Here is a 13,685-nt window from a genome sequence, read left to right as displayed (position 1 = left end):
AGATATAATGATCATCTGAGTTAAATTCACCCATTCCAGTCCATTTTAGTTCACTGATTCCTAGAATGTCGACGTTCACCCTTGCCATCTCTTGTTTTACCACTTCCAATTTGCCTTGATTCATGGACCTGACATTCCAGGTTCCTATGCAATATTGGTCTTTACAGCGTCGGATCTTGCTTCTCTCACCAATCACATCCTTAAAAGGATAGTAATACCAAAATGAACATTCTTTAGGGTTTGGCAGGTCTTCTTCAGCATGTAGGATAATATTTAGCAATGTGCATTCTAAATGTTTTTCTTTTTTTTTTAATATAAACTGATTTATTTTAATTGGAGGCTAATTACTTTACAGTATTGTGTTGGCTTTGCCATGCATTGACATGAATCTGCCACGGGTGTACATGTGTTCCCCATCCTGAACCCCCCTTCCCACCTCCCTCCCCATCCCATCCCTCAGGGTCATCCCAGTGCACCAGTCTTTAGCACCCTGTCTCATGCATTGAACCTGGACTGGTGATCCATTTCACATATAATATACATGTTTCAATGCCATCTCCCAAATCATCGCACCCTCTCCCTCTCCCACAGAGTCCAAAAGACTGTTCTATACATCTGTGTCTCTTTTGCTGACTTGCATACAGAGTTATCATTACCATCTTTCTAAATTCCACATATATGCATATACTGTATTAAAGTTTCTCTTTCTGACTCACTTCACTCTGTATAATTGGCTCCAGTTTCATCCACCTCATTAGAACTGATTCAAATGTATTCTTTTTAATGGCTGCGTAATACTCCATTGTGTATATATGTACCATAGCTTTCTTATCCGTTCATCTGCTGATGGGTATCTAGGTTGCTTCCATGTCCTGGCTATTATAAACAGTGCTGTGATGAACATTGGGGTACACGTGTCTCTTTCAATTCTGGTTTCCTCAGTGTGTATGCCCAGCAGTGGGATTGCTGGGTCATAAGGCAGTTCTAGTTCCAGTTTTTTAAGGAATCTCCACACTGTTCTCCATAGTGGCTGTACTAGTTTGCATTCCCACCAACAGTGTAAGAGGGTTCCCTTTTCTCCACACCCTCTCCAGCATTTATTGCTTGTAGACTTTTGGATCGCAGCCATTCTGACTGGTGTGAAATGGTACCTCATTGTGGTTTTGATTTGCATTTCTCTGAGAATGAGTGATGTTGAGCATCTGTTTGTTAGCCATCTGTATGTCTTCTTTGAAGAAATGTCTGTTTAGTTCTTTGGCTCTTTTTTTGATTGGGTCGCTTATTTTTCTGGAATTGAGCTGCAGGAGTTGCTTGTATATTTTTGAGATTAATTCTTTGTCAATTGCTTCATTTGCTCTTGTTTTCTCCCATTCCGAAGGCTGTCTTTTTCCCTTGCTTATAGTTTCCTTTGTTGTGCAGAAGCTTTTAATTTTAATTAGGTCCCATTTGTTTATTTTTGCTTTTATTTCCAGTATTCTGGGAGGTGTGTCATAGAGGATCCTGCTGTGATGTATGTCGGAGAGTGTTTTGCCTATGTTTTCCTCTAGGAGTTTTATAGTTTCTGGTCTTATGTTTAGATCTTTAATCCATTTTGAGTTTATTTTTGTGTGCGGTGTTAGAAAGTGATCTAGTTTCATTCTTTTACAAGAGGTTGATCAGTTTTCCAAGTACCACTTGTTAAAGAGATTGTCTTTTCTCCATTGTATATTGTTGCCTCCTTTGTTGAAGATAAGTGTCTATAGGTGCATGGATTTATCTAAATATTTTTCTTAAAATAACAGATATTGTAGATTCCTGGGGATAAACTCCATTTGGTTAGTGTGATCTTAGTTTGCATATATTCTGTTTACTTTATAGACTTGATTTTTTTTTAATTTAAATATACTAATTTAGTAAACTGTTCAAATTTCATTAAGGAAAATGTAACCAATTGATGTGCCTAAAATTAGTACAGAAGTTTTTGTGAATGGATTATAGATAAAACAAAGTAATTGTTGAAATTGTGTGATGAGAACAGAAGGTTCATTATACCTTCCTTACTGCTTTTGTATTTTTGAAGTTCAAAACAAAGAATCATTTTCTTTAATTAACCAGCAGATAAATTACATTAAATAATGATTTGAAAGATAACCCACAATGCACTTGTTCAGTCATTAAGTCATGTCTGATTCTTTGTGACCCCATGGACTGCAGCCTGCCAGGCTTCCACAGTGAACTACTTCATGCTATTGTTAATCACTGCCATTTCTCAATTTTGTTGGAGATTAAGGCTCCCTCTCTTCACTGATCACCCATCTAAAAGTATTCTTTTCCTTGAATGTGTTTTATTTTTGTCTCTTCTGGAACTTCCTATCTTTAATTATTATTAATACATACCTTTGTTGTTTAGGGCTTCCCTCACAGCCCAGTCGGTAAAGAACCTGCCTGCAATGCAGGAGACCCAGGTTCAATCCCTGAGTCAAGAACATCCCCTGGAGACGGGAATGGCAACCCACTCCAGTGTGCTTGCCTGGAGAATCCCATGGACAGAGGAGCCTGGCGGGCTACATTCTGCGGGATTGCAAAGAGTTGGACACAACTTAACGACTATACCACCACCATACCTTTGTTTATGTGGCTAATTTCTTTTAATAGATCATAAAATTTTTGAAGACAGAAACCATATATCTGATAACTGTTGTCTCTCTCAAAAACCCTATATAGTTACTGCATTTATAAAGTATTCCATAAGTATTTGTTGAACAAACAAAAGAGTTAATCAGAAGTTATTTTGTATACTTAGCCATTTTTAAAAACTAGTTTAACTTTAGATTGAACTACTTGATTTAAAAGAAATTAGGTTTTTCTTCACATTCGTTTTGGTCCTTACAATAAACTGTATTTATTTTTATATTCATTTTTAAGGCTCTTGCTGAAGAGGCCAGTGAAGATGATGTTCCCTCTGATGTAGATATGAATGACCCATACTTTGCTGAAGAAGCTAAAAAAATAGGTAAGCCAACCCATAGTTGTAATTTTCAGTTGGAATCTAAAGTGAAAAAGGTAACATGGGTAGAAACAATGTAAACTGTGCATTCTCTCAAAATTCCTAGAATTTGTGTAGCTCCCTAGTGGCTTATAAGCAAGTTTGTCCTGTTAGGTGTAACCACTGATCAGATAGGAGGGTCAGCATGTCCCCTGTACATACAAGAAGTAATTTCATTATAGGAAGCTTTGGGTGAACATGATTAATTTCATAGTTTTCTAGGGATTCCTTTCTGGATTCTAGGTAGATTGATTATAAAAGGATGAGGAAATGAAGGAAGTCATATCTTTGTGTGCTTTCACTGCTTTTTTATAACACATCCACTCCAGGTCTCTCTTTGCAAAGTCTGTGAAGAATTGAAAGTATGGAATAAATCCATTTGTGTTTATGTGGATATGTTAAATTTTTTACATGGCTTGCATGTGTGAAACATGTGTACACAGTGTGAAAACTTTTTGGCTCCAATTGACCCAGCATCTATGTTTCATTTTATCCCATTTCATTTATTCTGCTTCATGGTTAGCTTTCATGTAGCTGAAAAGCCAGCTTCCTCCTCTTTTCCCTTGAATCCCTAAATAAACTCTCAGGTATCTGATTTCCAATTTCCAAGGAGCCTTGTTTCCATTGCACATGCACCAGTCAATTCTCTCCTGAATGCATTCATTCTTACCTTTTTCATACGTGTAAATGTGTGTGTGTATAAATATGTGTGGTAAGGCTCAGACCATACTTGGATAAGTCAGTACAGGAACACTGGAAGCTTTTTCCATTTGTTCTTATGCATTTTGCCCTTCCCTGCTCTGCATACCACACACATGAACCCCAAAGGCTTGCTCCTGGAGCAACTCCAAGCTGGCATTGTAAAGAGAAGGATTTTATGAAGTTTCCCTCCTTCTCGTCCCTTGTGACTAGTGGGCCAGAATAGTTCTCTACAGGAAAGTCAAAATTGCTCAAAATTATTTCCTGGTTGTTACAGCCTTTTAGTACTGATGTTTTATTGATGAAAAGGGGGATCAAGATGAATAAAGTCTATTATGGGATGTGAGATTCTTAGGAATTGGAAAGGGAAATGGAAACTTAGCATATTCTTCTTCTTATCATACCTGAGCAGTCATTTCTAGAAGATGATGGATTTTAGCCTTATCCTCGCATTTCAGGAACCCAAGTTTATAATGGAGAAATGTGAAGCATTATCGTTTCCTTGTTCTCATTCCAAAGTGCTTCATTTGGCTTGTGAAATCTGGTCAAACTGCAGAACTCAGAGTAGAATTCAAAGAGTAAGTTATGTAGCTTGGTGGCTTAGGGTAGCTTGTTTCTTGGAATCAGCACATTTAAATTGTGAATAGTAGGAGAGGGCAAGGGTGGGATGATTTGGGAGAATGGCATTGAAACATGTATAATATCATATAAGAAATGAATCGCCAGTCCAGGTTTGATGCAGGATACAGGATGCTTGGGGCTGGTGCACTGGGATGACCCAGAGAGGTGGTATGGGGAGGGACGTGGGAGGGGGGTTCAGGATGGGGAACACATGTACACCCATGGCAGAGTCATGTTGATGTATGGCAAAACCAATACAATATTGTAAAGTAATTAGCCTCCAATTAAAATAAATTAATTTAAATTAAAAAAATAAATGTGAATAGTTTCCTTGAAAGTTAGTATCAGAAGTTCCAAAGGAAAATGCAGATAAAGTTTGCTTATTTTCAACATACTTTTGATTTCAGAATACTTCCTAGAAATAATAATTTATATCTTATTTTCTTTTAAGGAAAAAGTGATTTTTTTTTAAGTTTACATAAAAATTAGACCAAGAAATGGTCTCACCATATGTTTGTTTATTCATTCTGTCAATAAATATTTTTGAGTGCCTGCCAGGCACTAAGCACTCTGGTATGCTAGAGATACAGTACTAATAATACAAGCAAAGTTGCATCCTTCAGAGTTTATGGTTTTAGGGAAGGGAAGACATGAAGTGGTAGTTTAGTCATGAAGTCATGTCCAACTCTTATAACCTCATGGACTGTAACCCACCAGGTTCCTCTATCCATAGCATTTTCCAGGTAAGGCTACTGGGTTGCCATTTCCTTCTGTAGGGGATCTTCCCAACCCAGGGATTGAACCTGGGTCTCTTGCACTGCAGGCAGATTCTTTACAGGTAAACAAATAAGAATGTTATGAGAATATGATCAGTGTTCTAAAGGAACTAATCAATAGGATAATACAGAGCATGTACCTGGGAAGAAGAAAGAGAGAGGCTTTCTTATATAGGGTGGGTGAAGCAAGCTTCTTGGAGATGGTAACATTTGAGCTGAGACCTGCAGAATGAGGAGGAGTCAGGCATGGAGAGCTAGAGGAAGGAGCATTGCAAATCAGGGGAAAGTGGGTAGAACAGCTGTGAGGTGAGAAAGAATGTGTGGTGGAATTGAAGGACACCATTGTGGCTGGAATCTGTGCAGAAGGGCAGTTTAGTATGAGGCAGGGCCTTGTGTCACAGCAGCAAATTTGGATTTTACTCATTGACAATGGGAGGGCCACTAAAGGATCTTAAAAGACGCTCCTTGGAAGGAAAGTTATGACCAACCTAGACAGCATATTAAAAAGCAGAGACATTACTTTGTCTAGTCAAGGCTATGGTTTTTCCAGTAGTCATGGATGAATGTGAGAGTTGGACTGTAAAGAAAGCTGAGCACAGAACAATTGATGCTTTTGAACTGTGGTGTTGGAGAAGACTCTTGAGAGTCTCTTGGACTGCAAGGAGATCCAACCAGTCCATCCTAAAGGAGATCAGCCCTGGGTGTTGATTGGAGGGACTGATGTTGAAGCTGAAACTCCAGTACTTTGGCCACCTGAGAGCCGACTCCTTTGAAAAGACCCTGATGCTGGAAAAGATTGAGGGCAGGAGGAGAAGGTGACGACAGAGGATGAGATGGCTGGATGGCATCACTGACACAATGGACATGGGTTTGGGTGGACTCTAGGAGTTGGTGATGGACAGGAAGGCCTGGCGTGCTACAGTTCATGGGGTCCCAAAGAGTCGGACATGACTGAACAACTGAACTGAACTGAAAGGGTCTTAAAACAAGGATGTGACATGGTATGGTGTGTATGTAAGCCTACTGCTCTGAGTCCTGCAAAGAGAACAGACTGAAGAAAGCATGGTGAGAGCTGAGAGACCAGGCTTTTGCAGAGATCTAGACAAGAGGTGATGGTTAGTCTAGACAGCTTACTAGTAATAATATTGGAAGAAGGAAACTGAATGGGACTCTAGATATATTTTGGAGGTAGACTTACCAGTTTTTTATTTGGATAAGGAAGAAATTTAGCATAACTCCTAGATTCTTGTTTTGAATCTCTGCAGTTGTTGTTGTTGTTGTTCAGTCACTCAGTCATGTCTGACTATTTGTGACCCCATGGACTGCAGCATGCCAGGCTTCCCTGTCTTTTACCATCTCCCAGAGCTTGCTCAAGGTCATGTTTATTGAGTTGGTGATACCTTCCAACTATTTCGTCCTCTGTTGTCCCTTTCTCCTCCCACCTTCAATCTTTCCCAACATCAGGGTCTTTTCCAGTGAATCAGCTCTTCACATCAGGTGGCCAAAGCTTTGGAGCTTCAGCTTCAGCATCAGTCCATCCAGTGAATTTTCAGGTTTGATTTCCTTTAGGATTGACTGGTTTGATCTTACAGCCCAAGAGACTCATGAGTTTTCTCCAACACCACAGTTCAAAAGCATCAATTCTTTGGCACTCAGCCTTTATAGTCCAACTCTCACATCCATACATGACTACTGGAAAAACCATAGCTTTGACTAAACCCACCTTTGTCAGTAAAGTGATATCTCTGCTTTTTAATATGCTGTCTAGGTTTGTCATAGCTTTTCTTCCAAGGAGCAAACATCTTTTAATTTCGTGGCTTCAGTCACCATCCTCAGTGATTTTGAAGCCCAATAAAATAAAGTCTGTCACGATTTCCATTGTCTCTCCATCTGTTTGCCATGAAGTGATGGGACCGATGCCATGATCTTAGTTTTTTGAATGCTGAGTTTTAATACAGCTTTTTCACTCTCCGCTTTTACCTTCATCAAGAGGCTCTTTAGTCCCTCTTTGCTTTCTGCCATAAGGGTGGTGTCATCTGCATATCTGAGGTTGTTGATATTTTTCCCAGCAATCTTTGATTTTAATTTGTGCTTCATCCAGCTCTGTATTTCTTGTGATGTACTTTGCATATAAGGGGAATAAGCAGGGTGACAACATACAGCCTTGAGGCACTCCTTTCCCAATTTGGAACCAGTTTGTTGTCCCATGTCTGGTTCTAACTGTTGGTTCTTGACCTGCATACAGGTTTCTCAGGAGGCAGGTAAGGTGGTCTGGTATTCCCATCTCTAAGAATTTTCCACAGTTTGTTGTGATCCACACAGTCAAAGGCTTTCTCATAATCAATGAAGCAGAAGTAGGTGTTTTTCTGGAACTCTGTTGCTTTTTCCTGTGATCCAACGGATGTTGGCAATTTGATCTCTAGTTCTTCTGCCTTTTCTAAATTCACCTTGAACATCTGGAAGTTCTTGGTTCATGTACTGTTGGAGCCTAGCTTGGAGGATTTTAAGCAATGATGTTTTCTAGCATGTGAAATGAGTGCAATTGTGTAGTAGTTTGAACGTTCTTTGGCATTGCCATTCTTTGGGATTGGAATGAAAACTGACCTTTTCCAGTCCTGTGGCTGCGATAATGTTCTTCTATTTACTGAGTTAAGGAGAATCTTACGAAAGGATCAGTAGTATGTAATTGGTCTGAGATGTCAATCAGATATCTACATGAGGTATTAGGTTAACATTTATATATGAGCCTTGGAGATCAGCTGAAAAGTCAGATTGCAAATATATACTTAGGAATTTTTAGCTTGTAAATAGTATTTCAAACCACAGAATGAGAGGTAGGAAGCATTGGTGAGAGAGGAGGATGCAGGTTTGGGCACTGAAGTCAAGAGCCTGCATAAAGTACCCTATCCTGGAGAAAGGTATACCTGGAAGGTAGGAAAGTTTAAGAAACTGAGAAGGAACAGCTGTGAAATAGGAAAAGTGTTTGTGTTTGGAAGGGTGTATAGTTCAGTTCCCACAGTTGAGCGGGACAGAGACATTTTAAGCCAGATAGACTTGAGTGTGTTTATAACACTTTACCCTAGGCAGTCCCAGAGCTAACTTACACACTGTTCAAAAAATATGGAGAAATCGAGCTCACTGACTGATGCCAGACCTGGTATTTGGCTCAGGTTAGGAGCCAACATGAGTACCAGAAATCTTTTTTATTAGTTCTTCCTTCTGTTTCTTCCCCATACACTGTAAATTTGCTGTTCTTTCTATTTTATTTGAAGATGCAAACTCAATATTAGATGAAAGTTTTGAAAATGTACTTCTAGAATGAGTTAAAACATTTTTTTTTTTGTAGAAGTGAGATGGTGGGATAATGTGCTTATTGCTATCTTAACTGCATAAACTCTAATAAGATTTTGTTTTTTAAGAAGTAGAAGTGAATTAAAGTATATCACATGTAAATATACCCTATTAGAGTGTATCTTTTGTCTTGACAACTTTAGATTATCTAATTTGATAAAATACCAAGAAAATCTAATAAGGTGAGACTTCCTGGCAGTCCGTTGGTTAAGACATCATACTTCCAGTGCAGGGGGCACAGGTTCAGTCCCTAAATGGGAACTAAGGGGGAACTAAGATCTCACAGACCACACAACATGACGGGAAAAAAACAAAATCTAGTAAAGTATATGTATTTGGTTCATTCAGCCAGTATGGTGAGTACTTACAGTATACTACTCATATATTGTTTTATAGTTTACAAATGCTTTTAGAAGCATTTTGTAACTCTTCAAGTGCATTGTAAAGACCAGAGCCAGGATCCATATGTGTCAGAGCTGGACACAAGGACTTGCTGGCTTTCCAGGCAAGGCTGAACGCCTTGGTTCAGAGGAAGATACACAGACTGTATATTGTATCTGATTATGAATCAGCACTCTTGGGTGCAGGAGCTTGCTGCTAAGTGTGAATCATTAGGGGACTTACCACTCCCATCTGGTCGGTACGGAGACCAGTCTGCCCTCCAGTGAGTTCTCTTAACTGCTGTCCCACAAGAAGTGTTCAACTGAACACTCTGAAAGAACTTTTTTACAGGAACAGTTCTCTGACATTACAAGTAATGGAAAATGAAATTATTAAGATAACATTTCAGAACAGGGACTTTCATTTCCCCTGTAGTCTTCATCTAAATTAGGTCTGAAAACTTTCCAAAGGGAAAATGCTTTTTTTTTTTTAATAAATAAATAAAGATGTGCCCGCTTACTGCAATCTTGTTAACAGTGCAGAAAGGGTCTCTACACGTTATTTATCTTCAGACTAAACAGTTCAGTTTAGCACACAGTAAATTCTTCTTGAGCAAAGAAATTTTCATCACAGTAAAATTAGATATCATTTTTAGTCCCAACCATCTTGGAGATTTTTTTCCTCCTTTACTGAAGTCTTCCTTTCAAGTTTATTTTTATGGCTTTTCACCAGGTTGTTATAAAAATCCGAAACAGTTCATTGTGGGCTCTTTGAAATGATTTCCCACAGCTGTGTGTGAAGATTTTTATCTCCTTCATGTGTTAATCATGCACAGCCTGATATTCTCCCGCGCCGCAGGGAGATCTTCTGCCTGTGCCACTTGTCTGTTCACTTCAGAAGGAGCCCTGGCCTTACGAGGACAGGAGCAGAGGCACACTGAGGCTGTGGGAGTCAGACGCTAGGAGAGTGGAACCTTGAGGATGCTTTTATGTGTGTGTGTGTGTGTGTGTGTGTACACACACGTACGTGCATGTACTTCACAGCAGAGAAAAGGCTATAATCTCAAAACAGATAGATCATTCCCTGAAAAACATTTGCGATAAGGAGCACAATCTCACTTAGAGAAAGGACTGCATACAATAGTGTTTCTTCTTGAAAGTGCAGACAGATAGATGCCTTGGTGGCAGTGAGCGGTGAACCTGGCCACACTTTATACACCGTCGTCATCTCTCAGCTGGGCAGGGCTGCCCCCATGCAGAGGGCTAGTGCCCACAAGGCAGCTTCTAAAGTGGTTCAAGAGGGAGGGGACATATGTATTCCTGTGGCTGGGTTATGTTGATGTATGGCAGAAACCAAACAATGTAACAGTATTTACAACTATTATAAAGCGACTATCCTCCAATTAACAATAAATAAATTTTTTAAAAAGGAAGCTTCTCTTGACTTCTTGTTATCCCCCACTAGATGGGTTATTCAGCCATCATTATATGTTCTCTGGAATGTATTATTTCACAACAAAGTGCTTTTTAAAAGGAAAGAACTACTCAAGGGAGAGTGACATTTGGTAGGGAAGGGTAGAGTGTGGGGGTGACCAGAGCCTGAACTGGAGTGCTAGGGTTTGACTCAACGGTTCCTTTGCTTACTCAGCTTGAGACAATCACTCAGTCTCTCTCTGTTTCAGTTTCGTCAACAACAGAGTGAAAATTGTAATAAATAATAGACTCTACGTCATAGGGTTTTTGTGAGGATCAAAGTAGTTCATATATAAAAGGAAGTAAATAGCACTATTTCCAGATGCATAGTAAGTGCTGTAGCAGTATTACATTGTTACTATTTTCTAAAGTAGTAACCATTGGTTTCTCTGCATTGGAAGGACAAAACTGAGCTCATCCAAATACAAATAAGACAGTGTCCAGTAGCTCAGAGAGCGACTTCACTTTCACTTTTCACTTCCATGCATTGGAGGAAGGGAATGGCAACCCACTCCAGTGTTCTTGCCTGGAGAATCCCAGGGATGGGGGAGCCTGGTGAGCTGCCGTCTATGGGGTTGCACAGAGTCGGACACAACTGAAGCAACTTAGCAGCAGCAGCAGCAGCAGTAGCTCAGAGAAGGTTGACATGGTGTAATAACATTCTAGAAGGTGGCTTTGTGGATTCTGAACCTTCTTACTCTTTAGTCCTCACAGTAACCCTAGATGCTAGGTGAAATTAGTTGTTGTAATCCCCACTTCACAAAGAAGGGCACAGACACGAATGCTGTAGCTTGAGTGGAGTTGAGCCAGAGCTTAAACCCAAGCCAGGCACTCCAGACTCAAGTGCTCTTAACTGCCATTGGTTACTACCTCTCCTTCAGGAACATCTCATCTAGCATCTTGTGGTCTTCAGAAGTCCCTGCATCCTTGGAAGTTTTTCTCATCAGGAGCCACTTTTACCATAAGTAATTTTGTCTAATAATAGTAGACACAGGAAGTTAAACAAAGATCAACTTTGTCTTTGGAGAAGGAGAAAGGGTTTTGTTAAACTTTTACTTCCAGGTAGTTATTGTCAAATTGTCACTAAACAGACGAATTTTTCATTTTGCTGATGAGTTTTAAGAGTTTATATATTTAAATTACTTTTTTTTTCCTTTGATCTCTTCTATTGTTCTTATGCTAAGAAAATGTTTCTTCTACTTAATATCAGGTAGCTGGTCCCCTGTATTTTCTCACAGGTTTCTTAGTGTTTAACTCTTCAATACATCTGCATTTTGTTCTTCTGTACATTATTCAGTATGGCTCCTAGGTTGGGAAGATCCCTTGGAATAGGAAATGGCAGCCCACTCCAGTATTCTTGCCTGGGAAATCCCGTGAACAGAGGAGCCTGGTGGGCTATAGTCGATGGGGTTGCAAAGACTCAGACATGAATGAGTGACTGAGCACATGCACACAGCTATAGCTCAAGGATTATTTTGCAGAATAGAACAAATTGCCCAGCACCAGTTATTGAATAATCCCTTCTTTTGCCAGTGATGTATGATGCTACATTTTATTAAATACTAAGCCATACTGTTCTATTTTTCTCATTGTATAGTTACAGCATTTTTTGTTTTTTTTCACTTTGTAGTACACTGTAGCATACTGTATCACTAGTAAATCAGATCTCTCATTCTTTGCAAAGATTTCCTTGAATAAAATTTTATTTAGAATTTTATTAAATGTATATACATTATGAGAGGATACTAAATTCTATCTAGTGTTTATTCTGTTTCTGCTAAAATGATCTTGCAAGTTTTCTTTTTAATTGATGTAGAATTATACATTACTTTCAGAAGAAATTCCTTTTTTATAATATTCACTCATCATGTCCAGACTATTATTATTCTATTCATACCCATAGTCATCTCAGTAATACTTTTTTTTTTAGTTTCTTTAGTTTCTATATGGTTATTGGTAAGATTATTTCTAGATACCTTGCATTTTTGTTATAAACAAAATTTTTAAAATAAATAGTATAAGCAAATTGTTGTTGTGATAGTCATAATTTTTAACCCTTCTATGTTGATTTGTTGTGCCAGGTATAAAAGAAAAGAAAAAATCAACAAAGTCTGCAAAAGATGACATATCTCCAGAGGAAGAAGCTGAAATAGAAAGACAAAAGGTAATGGTCATGTTTACATTTTTAATGGACAAGTGATATGTACACTTCGAGTGAAGGTGTCCATATGAGTTTCCAATATGTCTAATAAAAATAACTGATTTTAACAATGAAATTTATAAATATTTTAGCAGCATAATTTTAAAATACCTCCCTTTCACCAAACATTTCTCCAAGTACAGAGTTAAAGTTTAGTTCACACCCAAGGCATGTCCCTTTGTGATTAAGAGGAAAATATCTTATCTTTTAAAAGCCTTATTATAACTGACAATAAAGGACAAAACTGACAATAAGAGATAAAAATACTAATATTAAAACCTCAAAATAATATTGACATGGTTTTAATTCAGTCTGAATCTGTCCTGTAATACAGAGTTTGCTTTATGGCTTGTTAAATGCTCCTTTCTCTCCTTTTATTATTGAAAGTTAATGTGCAGAATTAAAGCCTTTCTTGGAAGTGTAGTGAATATTATCCTTAAGCACCTCCACATAATCCATGGCACAAAGTAGTATGTGTTTTTGCTGAGACAGGAATTGGAGTCAGCAGCATTCCTGAGTCTGATGTTCACAGCACTGTCTAGGAGGGAGCCAGACTGGTCACCTAAACTCTGCATCTTAATGCATCTTTTGTCGCATATGTAATAGTGTTTATAGAGTTAAGGAACACAAAGAAAATCTTTGTTTGTAGGAAATCATTCTAAAAAGAAAGCCAACTGTAGGTACCAGTCATGGAAAGGAGAGGAAATTAAAGCAGTCTAAGTGGGCCATGGAGGAAGATTGTGTTTTCTTTAGCATGCATGGTTGTTTACTTGATTCTTGAAGATTTACATTTAATCCCATGGTCAGTAGAAAATACCTGTTGAGTGGAAACAGGCATTATATTAGATTTCAGAAGCAAATATTAAGATCTTGCCTTCATAGAAGTATATCAATATTGGAAAAGTAGAGGCAAAATCAGCAAAAGAAACGGAATTCATTGTTCCTAAAGCACATACTTGGAAAGCCTAGTCTGTATCAAAAACTACTACATGTTTACGAGATTTAGTGTCTGCTTAAAAAGACCAAAGTGAAAATGAGGAATTTTTATTTGGAAAACTTGAGGACTTTTGTTTCTACCACCTACAGATCAGTTACATAATGTGAAATATGGTCTGGTTTTTAGATAAAGCATTCACCCCTCTCCTGTTGTCAGTGATGTT

At 38.5% G+C, this 13,685-nt stretch overlaps 1 protein-coding gene across 1 annotated transcript in view; it reads left to right on the top strand.

The window, feature by feature from the left end:
- The window catches only part of ESF1 (ESF1 nucleolar pre-rRNA processing protein homolog), a 60,369-nt gene that overhangs the window by 43,743 nt on the left and 2,941 nt on the right, over positions 1 to 13,685 (top strand). Inside the window, exons 10-11 of the mRNA XM_068987396.1 lie at positions 2,905 to 2,992; positions 12,407 to 12,489. Of these exons, the coding sequence (XP_068843497.1) occupies positions 2,905 to 2,992; positions 12,407 to 12,489 (171 nt within the window). The remainder of the gene's footprint in view (positions 1 to 2,904; positions 2,993 to 12,406; positions 12,490 to 13,685) is intronic.

This window comes from Capricornis sumatraensis, chromosome 15 (genome assembly GCF_032405125.1).
Source record: "Capricornis sumatraensis isolate serow.1 chromosome 15, serow.2, whole genome shotgun sequence".
Taxonomy (NCBI): Eukaryota; Metazoa; Chordata; class Mammalia; order Artiodactyla; family Bovidae; genus Capricornis; species Capricornis sumatraensis.
The sequence above is the reverse complement of the archived record's forward strand: the minus strand, read 5'-3'. Positions and strand labels throughout refer to the sequence as shown.